General features: G+C 44.1%; 1 protein-coding gene across 5 annotated transcripts in view; it reads right to left on the reverse strand.

Moving 5' to 3' along the window:
• LOC110520786 (phospholipid-transporting ATPase ID) overlaps nucleotides 1–23957 on the reverse strand; it is a 98983-nt gene that overhangs the window by 22881 nt on the left and 52145 nt on the right. For all 5 annotated transcript variants that reach the window (XM_036967387.1, XM_036967403.1, XM_036967380.1 and 2 more), the window contains 11 exons: nucleotides 21291–21449; nucleotides 20733–20821; nucleotides 19590–19786; nucleotides 18989–19109; nucleotides 18754–18841; nucleotides 15085–15119; nucleotides 14707–14866; nucleotides 11762–11950; nucleotides 7303–7418; nucleotides 6971–7135; nucleotides 5186–5297 (listed from right to left, as the gene is read on the reverse strand). In XM_036967387.1, coding sequence (XP_036823282.1) covers nucleotides 5186–5297; nucleotides 6971–7135; nucleotides 7303–7418; nucleotides 11762–11950; nucleotides 14707–14866; nucleotides 15085–15119; nucleotides 18754–18841; nucleotides 18989–19109; nucleotides 19590–19786; nucleotides 20733–20821; nucleotides 21291–21449 — 1431 coding nt within the window. The remainder of the gene's footprint in view (nucleotides 1–5185; nucleotides 5298–6970; nucleotides 7136–7302; nucleotides 7419–11761; nucleotides 11951–14706; nucleotides 14867–15084; nucleotides 15120–18753; nucleotides 18842–18988; nucleotides 19110–19589; nucleotides 19787–20732; nucleotides 20822–21290; nucleotides 21450–23957) is intronic.

Here is a 23957-nt window from a genome sequence, read left to right on the forward strand (position 1 = left end):
AGAAAGAGAGAGAGGCAGAGAGAGAGACAGAAAGAGAGAGAGACAGAAAGAGAGACAGAAAGAGAGAGACAGAAAGAGAGACAGAAAGAGAGAGACAGAAATAGAGACAGAAAGAGAGACAAAGAGTCAGAAAGAGAGACAGAAAGAGACATAAAGAGAGAGACAGAAAGAGAGACAGAAAGAGAGACATAAAGAGAGAGACAGAAAGAGAGACAGGCAGAGAGAGACATAAAGAGAGACAGAAAGAGAGACAGAGAGAGCGAGAGACAGAAAGAGAGACAGAAAGAGAGAGAGGCAGAGAGAGAGACAGAAAGACAGAGAGGCAGAAAGAGAGACAGAAAAAGACAGACAGAGAGAGAGGCAGAAAGAGAGACAGAAAGACAGAGAGGCAGAAAGAGAGACAGAAAGACAGAGAGGCAGAGAGAGAGACAGAAAGAGAGAGGCAGAGAAACAGAGACAGAAAGAGAAAGACAGAAAGAGAGAGAGATATAAAGAGAGACAGAGAGAGAGATTTAAAGAGAGACAGAGAGAGACAGAAAGGAAGACAGAAAGAAAGACAGAAAGAGACAGAAAGAGAGACAGAGAGAGATATATAAAGACGGACAGAGAGAGAGATATAAAGAGAGACAGAGAGAGAGATATAAAGAGAGACACAGAGAGACAGAAAGAGAGACAGAAAGAGAGAGACAGAATGAGAGAGACAGAAATAGAGAGACAGAAAGAGAGACAGAAAGAGAGACAGAAAGAAAGACAGAAAGAGACAGAAAGAGAGCGAGAGAGACAGAGAGAGATATAAAGAGAGACAGAGAGAGAGACAAAGAGAGAGACAGAAAGAGAGACAGAGAGAGCGAGAGATATAAAGAGAGACAGAGAGAGAGATATAAAGAGAGACAGAGAGAGATATATAGAGAGAGACAGAAAGAGAGACAGAAAGAAAGACAAAGAGACAGTAAGAGAGACAAAGCGAGAGACAGAAAGAGAGACAAAGAGAGACAGAGAGAGCGAGAGACAGAAAGAGAGACAGAAAGACAGAGGCAGAGAGAGAGACAGAAAGAGAGAGAGGCAGAGAGAGAGACAGAAAGAGAGAGGCAGAGAAACAGAGACAGAAAGAGAAAGACAGAAAGAGAGAGAGATATAAAGAGAGACAGAGAGAGAGATATAAAGAGAGACACAGAGAGACAGAAAGAGAGACAGAACGAGAGAGAGACAGAAAGAGAGAGACAGAAATAGAGAGACAGAAAGAGAGACAGAAAGAGAGACAGAAAGAAAGACAGAAAGAGACAGAAAGAGAGCGAGAGAGACAGAGAGAGAGATATAAAGAGAGACAGAGAGAGATATATAAAGAGAGACAAAGAGAGACAGAAAGAGAGAGAGACAGAGAGAGAGACAGAAAGAGAGAGAGAGAGACAGAAAGAGAGACAGACAGAGAGAGAGAGAGAGAAAGAGATATAAAGAGAGACAGAGAGAGAGATATAAAGAGAGACAGAAAGAGAGACAAAGAGAGACATAAAGAGAGGCAGAGACAGCGAGAGACAGAAAGAGAGAGAGGCAGAGAGAGAGACAGAAAGAGAGAGAGACAGAAAGAGAGACAGAAAGACAGAGAGGCAGAGAGAGAGACAGAAAGAGAGAGAGGCAGAGAGAGAGACAGAAAGAGAGAGGCAGAGAGACAGAGACAGAAAGAGAAAGACAGAAAGAGAGAGAGATATAAAGAGAGACAGAGAGAGAGATATAAAGAGAGACACAGAGAGACAGAAAGAGAGAGACAGAAAGAGAGAGACAGAAATAGAGAGACAGAAAGAGAGACAGAAAGAGAGACAGAAAGAAAGACAGAAAGAGACAGAAAGAGAGCGAGAGAGACAGAGAGAGAGATATAAAGAGAGACAGAGAGAGATATATAAAGAGAGACAAAGAGAGACAGAAAGAGAGAGAGACAGAGAGAGAGACAGAAAGAGAGAGAGACAGAAAGAGAGACAGACAGAGAGAGAGAGAGAGAAAGAGATATAAAGAGAGACAGAGAGAGAGATATAAAGAGAGACAGAAAGAGAGACAAAGAGAGACATAAAGAGAGGCAGAGACAGCGAGAGACAGAAAGAGAGAGAGGCAGAGAGAGAGACAGAAAGAGAGAGAGACAGAAAGAGAGACAGAAAGAGAGAGACAGAAAGAGAGACAGAAAGAGAGAGACAGAAATAGAGACAGAAAGAGAGACAAAGAGTCAGAAAGAGAGACAGAAAGAGACATAAAGAGAGAGACAGAAAGAGAGACAGAAAGAGAGACATAAAGAGAGAGACAGAAAGAGAGACAGGCAGAGAGAGACATAAAGAGAGACAGAAAGAGAGACAGAGAGAGCGAGAGACAGAAAGAGAGACAGAAAGAGAGAGAGGCAGAGAGAGAGACAGAAAGACAGAGAGGCAGAAAGAGAGACAGAAAAAGACAGACAGAGAGAGAGGCAGAAAGAGAGACAGAAAGACAGAGGCAGAGAGAGAGACAGAAAGAGAGAGAGGCAGAGAGAGAGACAGAAAGAGAGAGGCAGAGAAACAGAGACAGAAAGAGAAAGACAGAAAGAGAGAGAGATATAAAGAGAGACAGAGAGAGAGATATAAAGAGAGACACAGAGAGACAGAAAGAGAGACAGAACGAGAGAGAGACAGAAAGAGAGAGACAGAAATAGAGAGACAGAAAGAGAGACAGAAAGAGACAGAAAGAAAGACAGAAAGAGACAGAAAGAGAGCGAGAGAGACAGACTTTCTCCTTTACTGTGATAAATATTCCTCACAAAGAGATTCATTATTCACAGAAATGACTACATATATTCCACATTTTTACAAATTGAACCCAGAGGAAAAACTAAGAATACTCATGGGCGAAGGAGCAATGGCTCCTCTTGCAGCCAAATATGTATTTTCCTGCCATAGCCTGAGGGACACTGAATAATAACATCTGCATAGTAAACAGTAACTTACTTATTATTACTATTATTGTTATTACTATAATTATTAATGTTTACTGTAGACTGTTACCATTTTGTTGTATTTATTTTTGTATTATTATTTACTACCATTTTATATTATTATTTGATATCATTTACAATTTTGTTACAATGTATATTGTATACATTGTTGCTTTGGCAATATTGACACAATGTTTTTCATGCCAATAAAGCAGCTTGAATTTGAATTTGAATTTGACAGAGAGAGAGATATAAAGAGAGACAGAGAGAGATATATAAAGAGAGACAAAGAGAGACAGAAAGAGAGAGAGACAGAGAGAGAGACAGAAAGAGAGCGAGAGAGACAGAAAGAGAGACAGACAGAGAGAGAGAGAGAGAAAGAGATATAAAGAGAGACAGAGAGAGAGATATAAAGAGAGACAGAAAGAGAGACAAAGAGAGACATAAAGAGAGGCAGAGACAGCGAGAGACAGAAAGAGAGAGAGGCAGAGAGAGAGACAGAAAGAGAGAGAGACAGAAAGAGAGACAGAAAGACAGAGAGGCAGAGAGAGAGACAGAAAGAGAGAGAGGCAGAGAGAGAGACAGAAAGAGAGAGGCAGAGAGACAGAGACAGAAAGAGAAAGACAGAAAGAGAGAGAGATATAAAGAGAGACAGAGAGAGAGATATAAAGAGAGACACAGAGAGACAGAAAGAGAGAGAGACAGAAAGAGAGAGACAGAAATAGAGAGACAGAAAGAGAGACAGAAAGAGAGACAGAAAGAAAGACAGAAAGAGACAGAAAGAGAGCGAGAGAGACAGAGAGAGAGATATAAAGAGAGACAGAGAGAGATATATAAAGAGAGACAAAGAGAGACAGAAAGAGAGAGAGACAGAGAGAGAGACAGAAAGAGAGAGAGACAGAAAGAGAGACAGACAGAGAGAGAGAGAGAGAAAGAGATATAAAGAGAGACAGAGAGAGAGATATAAAGAGAGACAGAAAGAGAGACAAAGAGAGACATAAAGAGAGGCAGAGACAGCGAGAGACAGAAAGAAAGAGAGGCAGAGAGAGAGACAGAAAGAGAGAGAGACAGAAAGAGAGACAGAAAGAGAGAGACAGAAAGAGAGACAGAAAGAGAGAGACAGAAATAGAGACAGAAAGAGAGACAAAGAGTCAGAAAGAGAGACAGAAAGAGACATAAAGAGAGAGACAGAAAGAGAGACAGAAAGAGAGACATAAAGAGAGAGACAGAAAGAGAGACAGGCAGAGAGAGAGACATAAAGAGAGACAGAAAGAGAGACAGAGAGAGCGAGAGACAGAAAGAGAGACAGAAAGAGAGAGAGGCAGAGAGAGAGACAGAAAGACAGAGAGGCAGAAAGAGAGACAGAAAAAGACAGACAGAGAGAGAGGCAGAAAGAGAGACAGAAAGACAGAGAGGCAGAAAGAGAGACAGAAAGACAGAGAGGCAGAAAGAGAGACAGAAAGACAGAGAGGCAGAAAGAGAGACAGAAAGAGACAGAAAGAGAGTGAGGCAGAAAGAGAGACAGAAAGAGAGAGACAAAGAGAGAGACAGAGACAGAAAGAGAGAGACAGAAAGAGAGAGAGGCAGAGAGAGAGACATAGACAGAAAGAGAGAGACAGAAAGAGAGACAGAACGAAAGAGACAGAAATAGAGACATAAGAGAGAGAGACAGAAAGAGAGACATAAAGAGAGACAGAGAGAGCGAGAGACAGAAAGAGAGACAGAAAGACAGAGGCAGAGAGAGAGACAGAAAGAGAGACAGAAAGACAGAGGCAGAGAGAGAGACAGAAAGAGAGAGAGGCAGAGAGGGAGACAGAAAGACAGAGGCAGAAAGAGAGACAGAAAGAGAGAGAGGCAGAGAGAGACAGAAAGACAGAGAGGCAGAAAGAGAGACAGAAAGAGACAGAAAGAGAGTGAGGCAGAAAGAGAGACAGAAAGAGAGAGACATAAAGAGAGAGAGGCAGAGAGAGAGGCAGAGACAGAAAGAGAGAGACAGAAAGAGAGACAGAAAGAAAGAGACAGAAAGAGAGAGCGGCAGAGAGAGAGACAGAGACAGAAAGAGAGAGACAGAAAGAGAAACAGAAAGAGAGAGACAGAAAGAGAGAGAGAGACAAAAAAGTGAGGGAAAGGAAAGGTTTAGTTTATCCTAGTGATAAATAGCCAGCTCTAGTTTGTGTGTGTGTTTGTGTGTGTCTGTGTGTGTGTGTCTGTCTGTGTGTGTGTGTTTGTGTGTCTCACCCTGTTTGTCTCCAGTGAGGACCCAGATCTTGATGTTAGCAAGAGAGAGAATAGCGATGGTCTCAGGAACTCCCTCCTGTAGCTTATCCTCTATGGCTGTGGCTCCCAGGAGCTAGAGTAGAATAGAGCATAGAGCAGAGTAGAATAGAGCAGAGTAGAATAGAGCATAGAGCAGAGTAGAGCAGAGTAGAATATAGAAGAATAGAATAGAGAAGAGTAGAATAAAGCAGAGTAGAATAGAGCAGAGTAGAATAGAGCATAGAGCAGAGTAGAATAGAGCAGAGTAGAATAGAGCATAGAGCAGAGTAGAATAGAGCAGAGTAGAGCATAGAGCAGAGTAGAATAGAGCAGAGTAGAATAGAGCAGAGTAGAATAGAGCATAGAGTAGAATAGAGCATAGAGCAGAGTAGAATAGAGCAGAGTAGAATAGAGCATAGAGCAGGGTAGAATAGAGAAGAGTAGAATAGAGCACAGTAGAATAGAGCATAGAGCACAGTAGAGCAGAGTAGAATAGAGCATAGAGCAGAGTAAAATAGAGCAGAGCAGAATAGAGAAGAATAGAATAGAGAAGAGTAGAATAAAGCAGAGTAGAATAGATTAGAGTAGAAAAGAGCATAGAGCAGAGTAGAATAGAGAAGAGTAGAATAGAGCACAGTAGAATAGAGCATAGAGCACAGTAGAGCAGAGTAGAATAGAGCATAGAGCAGAGTAAAATAGAGCATAGAGCAGAGTAAAATAGAGCAGAGTAGAATAGAGAAGAGTAGAATAAAGCAGAGTAGAATAGAGCAGAGTAGAGCATAGTAGAATAGAGAACAGTAGAATAGAGCAGAGTAGAGCAGAGTAGAGCATAGAGCAGAGTAAAATAGAGCAGAGTAGAATAGAGAAGAGTAGAATAAAGCAGAGTAGAATAGAGCAGAGTAGAGCATAGAGCAGAGTAGAATAGAGAACAGTAGAATAGAGCAGAATAGAGCAGAGTAGAGCATAGAGCAGAGTAGAATAGAGAACAGTAGAATAGAGCAGAATAGAGAAGAGTAGAATAGAGCATAGAGCAGAGTAGAATAGAGCACAGAGCAGAATAGAGCATAGTAGAATAGAGCATAGAGCAGAGTAGAGCACAGCATAGAAGAATAGAGCAGAGTAGAATAGAGCAGAATAGAATAGAGCAGAGTAGAATAGATCAGAATATAATAGAGCAGAGTAGAATAGAGCAGAGTAGAATAGATCAGAATAGAGCAGAGTAGAATAGAGCAGAGTAGAATAGAGCAGAATAGAGAAGAGTAGAATAGAGCAGAGTAGAATAGAGCAGAATAGAATAGAGCAGAGTAGAATAGATCAGAATAGAATAGAGCAGAGTAGAATAGAGCAGAGTAGAATAGATCAGAATAGAGCAGAGTAGAATAGAGCAGAGTAGAATAGATCAGAATAGAGCAGAGTAGAATAGAGCAGAGTAGAATAGAGCAGAATAGAGAAGAGTAGAATAGAGAAGAGTAGAATAGAGCAGAGAATAGAGCAGAGTATCAAATAATAGAGAAGTGTAGAATAGAGAAGAGTAGAATAGAGCAGAGTAGAATAGAGAAGAGTAGAATAGAGCAGAGTAGAATAGAGAAGAGTAGAATAGAGAATAGTAGAATAGCACAGAGTAGAATATAACTTTATTGCCAGTTACACAAGTTGATTGAACTTTATTTTGGTGCCAATGATGTTACAGAGAGGACACATGTGCTCACACACACACACGCACACGCACACACACACAGAAACAAACACACACACACAGCGTGATACCATCATGTCCTGTTCTATGTATTCATATATGTCAGCCAGTCTGTCCTCTCTACAGTCTGTAGCTCTGTCTGCTTGGCGGTGTCTCTCTGACCACTCCTCCCACTGCTCCTCTGACAGGTCTCTGTAGGCCAGGGCCAGGGTCCGCAGACCGTCCCCAGCATACTCCTAGACACACAAGTGAATTGAAGAATTGATAAACAATCAATCATCTCCTGATGGCTATAGTAGTGTGCAGGAAAACATTTAACCACCAGAGGGCAGTGCTGTTACTTGTATAAGAGAGAGCTGTGATAGGCTGAATAGGAACTCTGATTATTTTGTTTGTAACTCACATTAAGGTGATCTGTTGTGATGTTCATCAGGTGATTGTTGGAGGAGTGGAGCCTCTCAAACAACAGAGTATCAGCTCCTTTACAGTATAGACGGATCCTCCCCTCGGGGTTACGCACTGCAGACAGACACATACTTTAATATGATCTGGGTAACGCACTGCAGACAGAGACATATTTTAATATGATCTGGGTTACGCACTGCAGACAGATACATACTTTAATATGATCTGGGTTACGCACTGCAGACAGAGACATACTTTAATATGATCTGGGTTACGCACTGCAGACAGAGACATACTTTAATATGATCTGGGTAACGCACTGCAGACAGAGACATATTTTAATATGATCTGGGTTACGCACTGCAGACAGATACATACTTTAATATGATCTGGGTTACGCACTGCAGACAGAGACATACTTTAATATGATCTGGGTTACGCACTGCAGACAGACACATACTTTAATATGATCTGGGTTACGCACTGCAGACAGAGACATACTTTAATATGATCTGGGTTACGCACTGCAGACAGAGACATACTTTAATATGATCTGGGTAACGCACTGCAGACAGAGTCATACTTTAATATGATCTGGGTTACGCACTGCAGACAGAGACATACTTTAATATGATCTGGGTTACGCACTGCAGACAGAGACATACTTTAATATGATCTGGGTAACGCACTGCAGACAGATACATATTTTAATATGATCTGGGCTAAGCACTGCAGACAGATACATACTTTAATATGATCTGGGTTACGCACTGCAGACAGATACATACTTTAATATGATCTGGGTTAAGCACTGCAGACAGAGACATACTTTAATATGATCTGGGTTACGCACTGCAGACAGAGACATACTTTAATATGATCTGGGTAACGCACTGCAGACAGATACATATTTTAATATGATCTGGGCTAAGCACTGCAGACAGATACATACTTTAATATGATCTGGGTTACGCACTGCAGACAGATACATACTTTAATATGATCTGGGTTAAGCACTGCAGACAGAGACATACTTTAATATGATCTGGGTTACGCACTGCACACAGAGACATACTTTAATATGATCTGGGTAACGCACTGCAGACAGATACATACTTTAATATGATCTGGGTTACGCACTGCAGACAGAGACATACTTTAATATGATCTGGGTTAAGCACTGCAGAGAGATACATACTTTAATATGATCTGGGTTAAGCACTGCAGACAGATACATACTTTAATATGATCTGGGTTAAGCACTGCAGAGAGATACATACTTTAATATGATCTGGGTTAAGCACTGCAGACAGATACATACTTTAATATGATCTGGGTTACGCACTGCAGACAGATACATACTTTAATATGATCTGGGTTACGCACTGCAGACAGATACATACTTTAATATGATCTGGGTTACGCACTGCAGACAGATACATACTTTAATATGATCTGGGTTACGCACTGCAGACAGATACATACTTTAATATGATCTGGGTTAAGCACTGCAGACAGACACATACTTTAATATGATCTGGGTTACGCACTGCAGACAGATACATACTTTAATATGATCTGGGTTACGCACTGCAGACAGATACATACTTTAATATGATCTGGGTTACGCACTGCAGACAGATACATACTTTAATATGATCTGGGTTAAGCACTGCAGACAGACACATACTTTAATATGATCTGGGTTACGCACTGCAGACAGATACTTTCAAGCACTATTTACATAACCTCTGACTCCTCTTGCAAAATGAAACATTCGCCTCAAAACAGATTTACCTGTGTTCAAAATCAAACGCTGCTCTCAAATCATAAACCAAGTGATCAAAATGATATACACTCTCAAGCAGTCAGTAAACGATACACCGAAAAATAGAAAACACATTGTTCAGAACATACAATTCTCAGGGAGAAGGACATTTTTAATCTAAAAAAAAAATCATATTTTTCCGTCATTGTCTTTTGATGAACGAAAACTCAAAATTGATCAGAAATTACTACTCTGCTTTGCTCTTTGCAATTTTGTTTTTTGTTCTTCCTCCTCCTTGTACCCCTATTTTAAAAGTACTGTACCCTGCATCTCACAAACTTGTCCTTTGTCTCTGTGATACTGTAATAATTGTTCTTTGTTGATATGAACCTGCAACCAGTCAAAATCTATTGATCAGTCAGTACTGTTCATAAATGGAAAGGACAATGTTCAGGGCCATACCATTCATCCATTGTACAGTATACAGCCTACAATGCACTGTACTACAGTATCCATTCTCAGACTTTCTCCTTCCCACCTTCAACAACCTGTTTGCTCTCTGAACTGGCTTATAGTGGTTGTGTCACAGCATTTGAAACAGGTTAAATACATTTTGAGTGGTTGTGTTCAATCAATGACATATGTTCTCTACCACTCACCGCTTGTGTTTACCAGTATGCATGACGTGTGCATTAGAGCGCAGAATGTGTTTAGAGTTTTGCTGAAAAGTCTAAATGAGATCTGCAAATTGTGTTTTACCATGTGAAATGGTTTAAGGTATTGACAACAGACTGCATAATTAGCTAAATGAGTCCAGGCAACTGAGAACTTTGTTCAGCCAATGGGTTTTTAGTGTTTTAGCAATTGAGAAAAACTGTAATATGATCTGGGTTAAGCACTGCGGACAGAGTCATACTTTAATATGATCTGGGCTAAGCACTGCAAACGGAGACATACTTTAATATGATCTGGGTTACGCACTGCAGACAGACACATACTTTAATATGATCTGGGCTAAGCACTGCAGACAGAGTCATACTTTAATATGATCTGGGCTAAGCACTGCGGACAGAGTCATACTTTAATACTATCTGGGTTATGCACTGCAGACAGACACATACTTTAATATGATCTGGGCTAAGCACTGCGGACAGAGACATACTTTAATATGATCTGGGTTACGCACTGCAGACAGATACATACTTTAATATGATCTGGGTTATGCACTGCAGACAGATACATATTTTAATATGATCTGGGTTACGCACTGCAGACAGAGACATACTTTAATATGATCTAGGTTACGCACTGCAGACAGAGTCATACTTTAATATGATCTGGGTTAAGCACTGCAGACAGAGACATACTTTAATATGATCTGGGCTAAGCACTGCGGACAGAGACATACTTTAATATGATCTGGGTTACGCACTGCAGACAGATACATACTTTAATATGATCTGGGTTATGCACTGCAGACAGATACATACTTTAATATGATCTGGGTTACGCACTGCAGACAGATACATACTTTAATATGATCTGGGTTACACACTGCAGACAGAGTCATACTTTAATATGATCTGGGTTATGCACTGCAGACAGATACATACTTTAATATGATCTGGGTTACGCACTGCGGACAGAGTCATACTTTAATATGATCTGGGTTATGCACTGCAGACAGACACATACTTTAATATGATCTGGGCTAAGCACTGCAGACAGAGTCATACTTTAATATGATCTGGGTTACGCACTGCAGACAGAGACATACTTTAATATGATCTAGGTTAAGCACTGCAGACAGAGACATACTTTAATATGATCTGGGCTAAGCACTGCGGACAGAGACATACTTTAATATGATCTGGGTTACGCACTGCAGACAGATACATACTTTAATATGATCTAGGTTATGCACTGCAGACAGATACATACTTTAATATGATCTGGGTTACGCACTGCAGACAGAGACATACTTTAATATGATCTGGGTTACGCACTGCAGACAGAGACATACTTTAATATGATCTGGGTTATGCACTGCAGACAGATACATACTTTAATATGATCTGGGTTAAGCACTGCAGACAGAGACATACTTTAATATGATCTGGGTTACGCACTGCAGACAGATACATACTTTAATATGATCTGGGTTACGCACTGCAGACAGATACATACTTTAATATGATCTGGGTTAAGCACTGCAGACAGAGACATACTTTAATATGATCTGGGTTATGCACTGCAGACAGATACATACTTTAATATGATCTGGGTTACGCACTGCAGACAGATACATACTTTAATATGATCTGGGTTATGCACTGCAGACAGAGACATACTTTAATATGATCTGGGTTACGCACTGCAGACACACTAACTAAATGTTAGTCTAAAAGAAATGTGAGATAATGTCTAGATGCTTTTATAAATTGCCTGGCTGGGCTGATGAGACAGTGGATTGCACAGTCAGATGAAACAGAGTAAATAGGCATTTTAATGTCATATATATATATTGTTGTACAGTATGTTTTAAACAAAGATATTTTCCCCTGTTTATTTTTATTTTTCTTGTGCGTAAGTTGCTGAAGTGCACTACGTTAAGGTGTGTTTGGTGAGCGTCTACTGTATGTCAAGGTGTGTGCGTTATGTGTGAGTGCGTATGCATGCATGCGTATACCTATAACGGACATCCTCTTGCGGATGTTGTTGAAGTCGAGGATGGCCAGCAGTGTGTATGTGACGGGTCGGCCCAGCTCTGTCACAGTGACAGTACCAGGGGTTCTAGACCGGAACACAAAACCAAAGTTCCTGGCTGCTGTCACCAATGCACCCTCATCTGGAGACTGGGCCTTATACATCAACTCTCCTAGAGGGGGTAGAGTGGGGGAGTCAGAGAGAGAGCAATGGGGGAGAGAGAGCAATGGGGGAGGGAGAGAGAGAGTGATGGGGGAGAGAGAGAGCAATGGGGGAGAGAGAGAGAGCAATGGGGGAGGGAGAGAGAGCGCGATGGGGGAGAGAGAGAGAGAGCAATGGGAGAGAGAGAGAGAGAGAGAGAGAGAGAGCAATGGGGGAGGGAGAGAGCGCGCGATGGGGGAGAGAGAGAGAGAGAGAGAGCAATGGGGGAGGGGGAGAGAGAGAGAGCAATGGGGAGGGAGAGAGCGCGCAATGGAGGAGAGAGAGAGAGAGCAATGGGAGAGAGAGAGAGAGAGAGAGAGAGTGATGGGGAAAGAGAGAGAGAGAGCAATGGGGGAGGGAGAGAGCGCGCGATGGGGGAGAGAGAGAGAGAGCAATGGGAGAGAGAGAGAGAGAGTGATGGGGGAAAGAGGGAGAGAGAGCAATGGGGAGGGAGAGAGCGTGCGATGGGGGAGAGAGAGAGAGCAATGGGAGAGAGAGAGAGAGAGAGAGTGATGGGGGAAAGAGGGACAGAGAGCAAGCGAGAGCGATGGGGGAGAGAGAGGGAGAGCGATGGGGGAGAGAGAGAGGTGAGAGGGAGAGAGAGCAATGGGAGAGAGAGAGAGAGAGAGTGATGGGGGAAAGAGGGACAGAGAGCAAGCGAGAGCGATGGGGGAGAGAGAGGGAGAGCGATGGGGGAGAGAGAGAGGTGAGAGGGAGAGAGAGCAATGGGAGAGAGAGAGAGAGAGTGATGGGGAAAGAGGGACAGAGAGAGAGAGAGAGAGACAGAGCGAGAGAATACAGTATCTATTCAACACATTCTATACATGTAGGTGAACACAAAATACAACATGCTTTTAAGATGCACTATGCAAAAACCCCTCCGCCATTTCATGGTTCGCAGAATTTCAGTTTATGTGACAAAACAAGCAATGCAGAGTGTAGAGAATCATTGTACCATCTAAACCACTATGAAATACATTTTAAACAACCAAAAATATACACTGAACAGAAATATAAACGCAACATGTAAAGTCCCTTGTTTGATGAGCTGAAATGAAATATCCCATAAATGTTCCATACTCATAAAGAGCTTATTTCTCTCAAATGTTGTGCATCAATTTGTTTACATCCCTGTTAGTGAGAATTTCTCCATTGCCAAGATAATCCATCCACCTGACAGGTGTCACATATCAAGAAGCTGAATAAACAGGGTGATAATTAGACAGGTGCACCTTGTGCTGGGGACAATAAAAGGCCACTCTAAAATGTGCAGTTTTGTCACACAACACGTCTCAGGTTTTGAGGGAGCGTGCAATTGGCATGCTGACTGCAGGAATGTCACCAGAGCTGTTGCCAGAGAATTGTATGTTCATTTCTCTACCATAAGCAGCCTCCAACGTTGTTTCATAATTTGGAAGTACGTCCAACCAGCCACACAACTGCAGACCACGTGTAACCACGCCAGTCCAGGACCTCCACATCTGGCTTCTTCACCTGCGAGATCGTCTGAGACCAGATACCCAAACAGCTGATTTTCTGTCTGTAATAAAGCCCTTTTGTGGGGAAAATTTTCTGGGCCTTGCTCCCCTGTGGGTGGGCCAGTCTCCCAAGTGGGTGGGCCTATGTCCTCTCAGGCCCACACAAGGCTGCACCCCTGCCCAATCATGTGAAGTCCATAAATTAGGGCTTAATTTATTTATTTCAATTGACTGATTTTCTTAAATGAACTGTAACTCAGTAAAATATTTTGGTTCCGTATAGTATGTTCAGCTGTTTGAAGCTGGTTACAAAACACAAAGTAAGACGCCAAAACAAAACTGGACGGGAAGCATAGATATAGCACAGCATAGATATAGCACACATAGACTTTCTCCTTTCAATGAGCAGATTCATAACTCACATTTCTATGTGAACCTCTATGTGAACTTGCAGCTTTAAAAACATGGACTATAATTACAAGTTCAACTTATTTCTCCTCATCTCCCATCTCTCCCTCCCTCTCTTTCCCTCTATCCCTCTCACCCTCCTTCTCATCTCCCATCTCTCCCTCCCTCTCTTTCCCTCTATCCCTCTCACCCTCCTTCTCCTCATCTCCCATCTCCCCCTCCCTCTCTTTCCCTCTATCCCTCTCACCCTCCTTCTCCTTCCATCCCTCCCTCTACCCCTCTCTCACCCTCCTTCTCCTTCCCTCTACCCCTCTCTCTCCCTTTACCCCTCTCTCTCTCTCCCTCTTTCCCTCTACCCCTCTCTCACCCTCCCTCTCTTTCCCTCTACCCCTCCCTCTCTTTCCCTCTACCCCTCTCTCACCCTCCTTCTCTTTCCATCCCTCCCTTTATCCTTCTATAACCCACATTCCCTCTCATCCTCCCTCTATCTCTATCTAACCCTCATTCCCTCATTCCTCATCTCGCTCTCTCTTACCCTACTTCTATCCCTCCCTCTATCCCTCTCTCACCCTCCCTCTCCTTCTATTCCTCCCTCTCACCCTCCCTCTCATTCTATCCCTCTCTCTCACCCTCCCTCTCCTTCTATTCCTCCCTCTATTCCTCTCTCTCACCCTCCTTCCATCCCTCCCTCCCGCTATCTCTCACCCTCCCTCTCCTTCTATTCCTCCCTCTCACCCTCCCTCTCCTTCTATCCCTCTCTCTCACCCTCCCTCTCCTTCTATTCCTCCCTCTATCCCTCTCTCTCAGCCTCGTTTCATCCCTCCCTCCTGCTATCTCTCACCCTCCTTCTTCTCCTCACTCATGACGGTGTGACAGAGGGAAAGCAGCCGGAAGAACTCGTGGCTGTGAAGGTCTCCCAGCTTCACCGACTTCAGCAGACCGTTGTCATAGTAACAGAAGTCAGGGTCCGCCAGGGGGTTGAAGGAAGAGAAGTCTAGCCTCTGGAAAGAGAGAAGAGGAGAGAGAGAAGGGGAGACAGAGAAGGGGGGAAGAGAGGAAGGAGGACAGTTGTAGTATTCACCGTTAGAACTATGCTTTGTATTCTCCTATGGTCAAATAGCAAAGTGCACAGTGCCAGAGTGATGTCATTGCCACAGAGCAAGCTGAACAGTATGCTGTGTTGTTAGTCATACTGTTAGTCTTACGTTAGCCTGCTCACCTTTGGCTGTGCTCCCAACGGGTCGATCACCTCACCTGACAATAGAACACACTCACACTTAGACTCAGAGTTACCCAGCACCACAAGGACGTCTGCAACATTGACTGGGGGAACAGGACAGTGCTGATTTGATCTGATTTGTGTGTGTATTGTTCTATTTCTATTTATTAAGAATCCCCATTAGTTCCTGTCAAGGCAGCAACTACTCTTCCTGGGGTTTATTATGGATCCCCATTAGTTCCTGTCAAGGCAGCAACTACTCTTCCTGGGGTTTATTATGGATCCCCATTAGTTCCTGTCAAGGCAGCAACTACTCTTCCTGGGGTTTATTATGGATCCCCATTAGTTCCTGTCAAGGCAGCAACTACTCTTCCTGGGGTTTATTAAAAATCCCCATTAGTTCCTGTCAAGGCAGCAGCTACTCTTCCTGGGGTTTATTAAAAATCCCCATTAGTTCCTGTCAAGGCAGCAACTACTCTTCCTGGGGTTTATTAAGAATCCCCATTAGTTCCTGTCAAGGCAGCAACTACTCTTCCTGGGGTTTATTAAGATTCCCCATTAGTTCCTGTCAAGGCAGCAACTACTCTTCCTGGGGTTTATTAAAAATCCCCATTAGTTCCTGTCAAGGCAGCAACTACTCTTCCTGGGGTTTATTAAAAATCCCCATTAGTTCCTGTCAAGGCAGCAGCTACTCTTCCTGGGGTTTATTAAGAATCCCCATTAGTTCCTGTCAAGGCAGCAACTACTCTTCCTGGGGTTTATTACAAATCCCCAGTAGTTCCTGTCAAGGCAGCAACTACTCTTCCTGGGGTTTATTAAGAATCCCCATTAGTTCCTGTCAAGGCAGCAACTACTCTTCCTGGGGTTTATTAAAAATCCCCATTAGTTCCTGTCAAGGCAGCAACTACTCTTCCTGGGGTTTATTAAGAATCCCCATTAGTTCCTGTCAAGGCAGCAACTACTCTTCCTGGGGTTTATTAAAAATCCCCATTAGTTCCTGTCAAGGCAGCAGCTACTCTTCCTGGGGTTTATTAAGAATCCCCATTAGTTCCTGTCAAGACAGCAGCTACTCTTCCTGGGGTTTATTACGGATCCCCATTAGTGCCTGCCAAGACAGCAGCTACTCTTCCTGGGGTTTATTATGGATCCTCATTAGTGCCTGCTAAAGGCAGCAGCTACTCTTCCTGGGGTTTATTATGGAACCCCATTAGTGCCTGCTAAAGGCAGCAGCTACACTTCCTGGGGTTAATTATGGATCCCCATTTGTGCCTGCCAAAACAGCAGCTACTCTTCCTGGGGTTTATTAAGAATCCCCATTAGTTCCTGCCAAAACAGCAGCTACTCTTCCTGGGGTTTATTATGGATCCCCATTAGTTCCTGTCAAGGCAGCAGCTACTCTTCCTGGGGTTTATTAAGAATCCCCATTAGTTCCTGTCAAGACAGCAACTAATCTTCCTGGGGTGTATTATGGATCCCCATTAGTTCCTGCCAAGACAGCAACTACTCTTCCTGGGGTTTATTATGGATCCCCATTAGTGTCTGCCAAGACAGCAACTACTCTTCCTGGGGTTTATTATGGATCCCCATTAGGCAGCAACTACTCTTCCTGGGGTTTATTATGGATCCCCATTAGGCAGCAACTACTCTTCCTGGGGTTTATTATGGATCCCCATTAGTTCCTGCCAAGACAGCAGCTACTCTTCCTGGGGTTTATTATGGATCCCCATTAGTTCCTGCCAAGACAGCAGCTACTCTTCCTGGGGTTTATTATTATATTATTATTTATTATTAGTTCCTGTCAGGGCAGCCACTACTCTTCATGGGGTTTACTATGGATCCCCATTAGTTCCTGCCAAGGCAGCAGCTACTCTTCCTGGGGTTTATTATGGATCCCCATTAGTTCCTGCCAAGACAGCAACTACTCTTCATGGGGTTTACTATGGATCCCCATTAGTTCCTGCCAAGACAGCAACTACTCTTCCTGGGGTTTATTATGGATCCCCATTAGTTCCTGCCAAGACAGCAGCTACTCTTCCTGGGGTTTATTATGGATCCCCATTAGTTCCTGCCAAGGCAGCAACTACTCTTCCTGGGGTTTATTATGGATCCCCATTAGTTCCTGCCAAGACAGCAACTACTCTTCCTGGGGTTTATTATGGATCCCCATCAGTTCCTGCCAAGACAGCAACTACTCTTCCTGGGGTTTATTATGGATCCCCATTAGTTCCTGCCAAGACAGCAACTACTCTTCCTGGGGTTTATTATGGATCCCCATTAGTTCCTGCCAAGACAGCAGCTACTCTTCCTGGGGTTTATTATGGATCCCCATTAGTTCCTGCCAAGGCGGCAGCTACTCTTCCTGGAGTTTATTATGGATCCCCATTAGGCAGCAACTACTCTTCCTGGGGTTTATTATGGATCCCCATTAGTTCCTGCCAAGACAGCAACTACTCTTCCTAGGGTTTATTATGGATCCTCATTAGTGCCTGCTAAAGGCAGCAGCTACTCTTCCTGGGGTTTATTATGGAACCCCATTAGTGCCTGCTAAAGGCAGCAGCTACACTTCCTGGGGTTAATTATGGATCCCCATTTGTGCCTGCCAAAACAGCAGCTACTCTTCCTGGGGTTTATTATGGATCCCCATTAGTGCCTGCCAAGACAGCAGCTACTGTTCCTGGGGTCCAGCAAATATTAAGGCAGTAATATACATTATAATACCATTTTTAAACATTAAAACACATTTAACAACAGATTTCACACCACATTAAGCGTGTGCCCTCAGGCCACTACTCTACTATTACACACAATCCAGGTGTACGTGTGTGTATAGAGTGTATGTGTGTATACGTGTGTGTATAGTGTCTAAGTTGTGTGTATAGTGTGTATGTTTTGTGTATAGTGTGTATGTTGTATGTGTTTGTACCTGTGTGTGTGACTCTTCACAGTCCTTGCTGTTCCATAAGGTGTATTTGTATCAGTTTTTAAAAAATCTGATAGACTGTAGTATATATGTAGTATACCCACCTTAAATCTGATAGACTGTAGTATATATGTAGTATACCCACCTTAAATCTGATAGACTGTAGTATATAGTGTAGTTTATAGTGTAGTATATAGTAGTATATAGTGTAGTATACCCACCTTAAATCTGATAGACTGTAGTATATATGTAGTATACCCACCTTAAATCTGATAGACTGTAGTATATATGTAGTATACTCACCTTAAATCTGATAGACTGTAGTATATATGTAGTATACTCACCTTAAATCTGATAGACGGTAGTATATATGTAGTATACCCACCTTAAATCTGATAGACTGTAGTATATAGTGTAGTTTATAGTGTAGTATATAGTAGTATATAGTGTAGTATACCCACCTTAAATCTGATAGACTGTAGTATATAGTGTAGTTTATAGTGTAGTATATAGTAGTATATAGTGTAGTATACCCACCTTAAATCTGATCGACGGTAGTATATAGTGTAGTTTATAGTGAGGTATATAGTAGTATATAGTGTAGTATATAGTGTCATATATAGTGTAATATAGAGTGTAGTATATAGTAGTATATAGTGTAGTATATAGTGTAGTATACCCACCTTAAATCGGATAGACTGTAGTATATAGTGTAGTATATCATGTAGTATATAGTGTAGTATACCCACCATAGGCATGTCCATTGATAGAGCACTTGCTGAAGCTCATGATGTTCTGAGTGAGAGTTCCTGTCTTGTCACTGAAGATGTACTCCACCTGTTTCAATGGGGGGGTTATCAAGATACCACAGACATACTGGACCTGCATCCAGACACACCACAGGCTTTAGGCTAACATTCTCCAACACAGAGATACAAGGATCTAGTGTAGATGAACAACAGTAGGGTGCAGGATGTTCCTCACCTGTCCCAGTTCCTCGTTGAGAGTGGTGGTCCTGGCTTCAGCTGCTGTGTTACACTGTGGACAGAACATCTTCCTGTCCCAGTTTATAAAGTAACTATGACCCAGCCTAATCACCTCCACACTGGAGAGAGACAAAGGGAGGGAGGGAGGGAGGGAGGGAGGGAGGGAGGGAGGGAGGGAGGGAGGGAGGGAGGGAGGGAGGGAGGGAGGGAGGGAGGGAGAAAAAATAATGATAATTCAACAGGAAGCCCTCTTTAACTTGTTTGGGATTGCAGATAGATTGCAGTCCACACAACACATACAAACACACACAACAGACTAACACACAAACACACTAACACATAAAGAAACCAACAAACAACAGCTCTTAGTAAGTCAGTTATCAGTACAGGTGGGTCAGTACCACACACTAACATCAGTTGTGGATTGAAATACTAACTTGTTCCATAATCCACAGAAAGTAAAGTACTGATGAAGCATCTTGACCGTTACTGTCACTCATCTCCCTTGACTAAAAGGGTCATAGAGGTTTTATTACCTGACATAGAGATGTTATTACCTGACATAGAGGGCTTATAACCTGACATAAAGTATTCCTGACCTGACGTAGAGTGAGATGGGCACCACGGTGTTGAGAATGATGACGTAGGACCAGAAGGAGAGGAAAGCAGAGAACAGGAAGTTGTCTACAGGCAGGTCCCAGGCCAGGTAACTCTGGAACAGAGAACCCACCTCTCTCTCCCACACAGCGTTCCCCACAGCCAGGATCACACCCATACACACCATGAAGCCAAAGATCTGGGACGGGGAGAGAGAGGAGGGAGAGAGGGGAGAGAGAGGGGGTGAGAAGGGGAGAAAGGGGGGAAGAGAGGGGAGAGAGAGGGGGGAGAGGGAGGGAGGGAGAGGGAGAGAGAAGGGGAGAAAGGGGGGAAGAGAGGGGAGAGAGAGGGGGAGAGGGAGGGAGAGAGGGGAGAGAGAGGGGGAGAGAGAAGGAGAGAGGGGAGAGAGAGGGGGGAGAGGGAGGGGGAGAGGGGAGAGAGAGGGAGAGAGGGGAGAGAGAGGGGGAGAGGGAGGGAGAGAGGGGAGAGAAAGGGAGAGGGAGGGAGAGAGAGGGGGAGAGAAGGGGAGAAAGGGGGGAAGAGAGGGGAGAGAGAGAGGGAGAGGGAGGGAGAGAGAGGGGGAGAGGGAGGGAGAGAGGGGAGAGAGGGGAGAGAGAGGGAGAGGGAGGGAGAGAGAGGGGGAGAGAAGGGGAGAAAGGGGGAAGAGAGGGGAGAGAGAGGGGGAGAGGGAGGGAGAGAGAGGGAGAGAGAGGGGGAGAGGGAGGGAGAGAGGGGAGAGAGGGGAGAGAGAGGGGGAGAGGGAGGGAGAGAGGGGAGAGAAAGGGAGAGGGAGGGAGAGAGAGGGGGAGAGAAGGGGAGAAAGGGGGGAAGAGAGGGGAGAGAGAGGGGGAGAGGGAGGGAGAGAGAGGGAGAGAGAGGGGGAGAGGGAGGGGGGGAGAGGGAGGGAGAGAGGGGAGAGAGGGGGGAGAGAGAGGACGAGAGGGGAGAGAGAGGGGGAGAGGGAGGGAGAGAGGGTAAAGATTAGGCTAAATATATGTACCTTATTTTAATTTCAAAATGTCAAGCTAAACTAGAAAAGTAGAGTTTCTGGAGAAACCAGAAGGCCATTTATAGTCTTGTTTTATATTAGAAGTAGATGTGAAACAAGTATGGCCAAACAGAAGGGGAGGTGTGGGGTCTCCTACCCAGAGCACCAGTGTGTTCATGAGGCGGTCGATGCTTGTGCGTTTGAACTTGGTGCGACCACTATTCTGCATCAGCTTGGTGTCTGGGCCTGGTTAGAGAGATATAGAAAGAGGAATTGGTTAGACAAAAACACACACATACATACACACACACACACCCACACACACACTCACACACACACACTCACACACACTCACACGCGCGCACACACACACTCACACGCGCTCACACACACACTCACGCACACACTCACACACACTCACTCATTCACACATTCACACACTCACAAACACACACACACACACACACACTCACACACACACTCACACACACACACACACACACTCACACACACTCGCGCACTCACACACTCACACACACTCACTCATTCACACATTCACACACACACACACACACACACACACACACACACACACACACACACACACACACACACACACATACACACACACACACACACACACACACACACACACTCACACACACACACACACACACTCACACACACACACACACACACACACAGAAGGACCAACCTGCAAAGATGACCAGTCCGTAGCAGGTCTCTGTGTTGCGGAGAACACAGCCTCGTAGTAACATGTTGTGGTTGCTCAGGGGGTATTTACAATCTCTCCAGCACAGAAGACCACAGAACCTGTCCAGCTTGTTGTTGGGAGGCTCACAGACCACCTCACCTGTACCAGCAACACACACACACACCTTTATCACACACTTTACAGCTAATACAGGTTTTCAGACACACAATATTCTCACCTAGATACAGTACAGTGTTCTCTCCATCATCATCTCACCTAGATACAGTACAGTGTTCTCTCCATCATCATCTCACCTAGATACAGTACAGTGTTCTCTCCATCATCATCTCACCTAGATACAGTACAGTGTTCTCTCCAACTTTCTACTTTTAAACTCGGACAAAACAGAGATGCTTGTTCTAGGTCCCAAGAAACAAAGAGATCTTCTGTTGAATCTGACAATTAATCTTAATGGTTGTACAGTCGTCTCAAATAAAACTGTGAAGGACCTCGGCGTTACTCTGGACCCTGATCTCTCTTTTGAAGAACATATCAAGACCATTTCAAGGACAGCATTTTTCCATCTACGTAACATTGTAAAAATCAGAAACTTTCTGTCCAAAAATGATGCAGAGAAATGAATCCATGCTTTTGTTACTTCTAGGTTAGACTACTGCAATGCTCTACTTTCCGGCTACCCGGATAAAGCACTAAATAAACTTCAGTTAGTGCTAAATACGGCTGCTAGAATCCTGACTAGAACCAAAAAAATTGATCATATTACTCCAGTGCTAGCCTCTCTACACTGGCTTCCTGTCAAGGCAAGGGCTGATTTCAAGGTTTTACTGCTAGCCTACAAAGCATTACATGGGCTTGCTCCTACCTATCTCTCTGATTTGGTCCTGCCGTACATACCTACACGTACGCTGCGGTCACAAGACGCAGGCCTCCTAATTGTCCCTATAATTTCTAAGCAAACAGCTGGAGGCAGGGCTTTCTCCTATAGAGCTCCATTTTTATGGAACGGTCTGCCTACCCATGTCAGAGAAGCAAACTCGGTCTCAACCTTTAAGTCTCTACTGAAGACTCATCTCTTCAGTGGGTCATATGATTGAGTGTAGTCTGGCCCAGGAGTGTGAAGATGAACGGAAAGGCTCTGGAGCAACGAACCGCCCTTGCTGTCTCTGCCTGGCTGGTTCCCCTCTCTCCACTGGGATTCTCTGCCTCTAACCCTATTACAGGGGCTGAGTCACTGGCTTACTGGGGCTCTCTCATGCCGTCCCTGGAGGGGGTTGCGTCACCTGAGTGGGTTGATTCACTGATGTGGTCATCCTGTCTGGGTTGGCCCCCCCCCCCCCCCCTTGGGTTGTGCCGTGGCGGAGATCTTTGTGGGCTATACTCAGCCTTGTCTCAGGATGGTAAGTTGGTGGTTGAAGATATCCCTCTAGTGGTGTGGGGGCTGTGCTTTGGCAAAGTGGGTGGGGTTATATCCTTCCTGTTTGGCCCTGTCCGGGGGTGTCCTCGGATGGGGCCACAGTGTCTCTTGACCCCTCCTGTCTCAGCCTCCAGTATTTATGCTGCAGTAGTTTATGTGTCGGGGGGCTAGGGTCAGTTTGTTATATCTGGAGTACTTCTCCTGTCCTATTCGGTGTCCTGTGTGAATCTAAGTGTGCGTTCTCTAATTCTCTCCTTCTCTCTTTCTTTCTCTCTCTCGGAGGACCTGAGCCCTAGGACCATGCCCCAGGACTACCTGACATGATGACTCCTTGCTGTCCCCAGTCCACCTGGCCGTGCTGCTGCTCCAGTTTCAACTGACCTGAGCCCTAGGACCATGCCCCAGGAATACCTGACATGATGACTCCTTGCTGTCCCCAGTCCACCTGACTGTGCTGCTGCTCCAGTTTCAACTGTTCTGCCTTATTATTATTCGACCATGCTGGTCATTTATGAACATTTGAACATCTTGGCCATGTTCTGTTATAATCTCCACCCGGCACAGCCAAAAGAGGACTGGCCACCCCACATAGCCTGGTTCCTCTCTAGGTTTCTTCCTAGGTTTTGGCCTTTCTAGGGAGTTTTTCCTAGCCACCGTGCTTCTACACCTGCATTGCTTGCTGTTTGGGGTTTTAGGCTGGGTTTCTGTACAGCACTTTGAGATATCAGCTGATGTACGAAGGGCTATATAAATACATTTGATTTGATTTGATTTGATCATCATCTCACCTAGATACAGTACAGTGTTCTCTCCATCATCATCTCACCTAGATACAGTACAGTGTTCTCTCCATCATCATCTCACCTAGATACAGTACAGTGTTCTCTCCATCATCATCTCACCTAGGTACAGTACAGTGTTCTCTCCATCATCATCTCACCTAGATACAGTACAGTGTTCTCTCCATCATTATCTCACCTAGATACAGTACAGTGTTCTCTCCATCATTATCTCACCTAGATACAGTACAGTGTTCTCTCCATCATTATCTCACCTAGATACAGTACAGTGTTCTCTCCATCATTATCTCACCTAGATACAGTACAGTGTTCTCTCCATCATCATCTCACCTAGATACAGTACAGTGTTCTCTCCATCATTATCTCACCTAGATACAGTACAGTGTTCTCTCCATCATTATCTCACCTAGATACAGTACAGTGTTCTCTCCA

Source organism: Oncorhynchus mykiss, chromosome 3 (genome assembly GCF_013265735.2).
Source record: "Oncorhynchus mykiss isolate Arlee chromosome 3, USDA_OmykA_1.1, whole genome shotgun sequence".
NCBI lineage: Eukaryota > Metazoa > Chordata > Actinopteri > Salmoniformes > Salmonidae > Oncorhynchus > Oncorhynchus mykiss.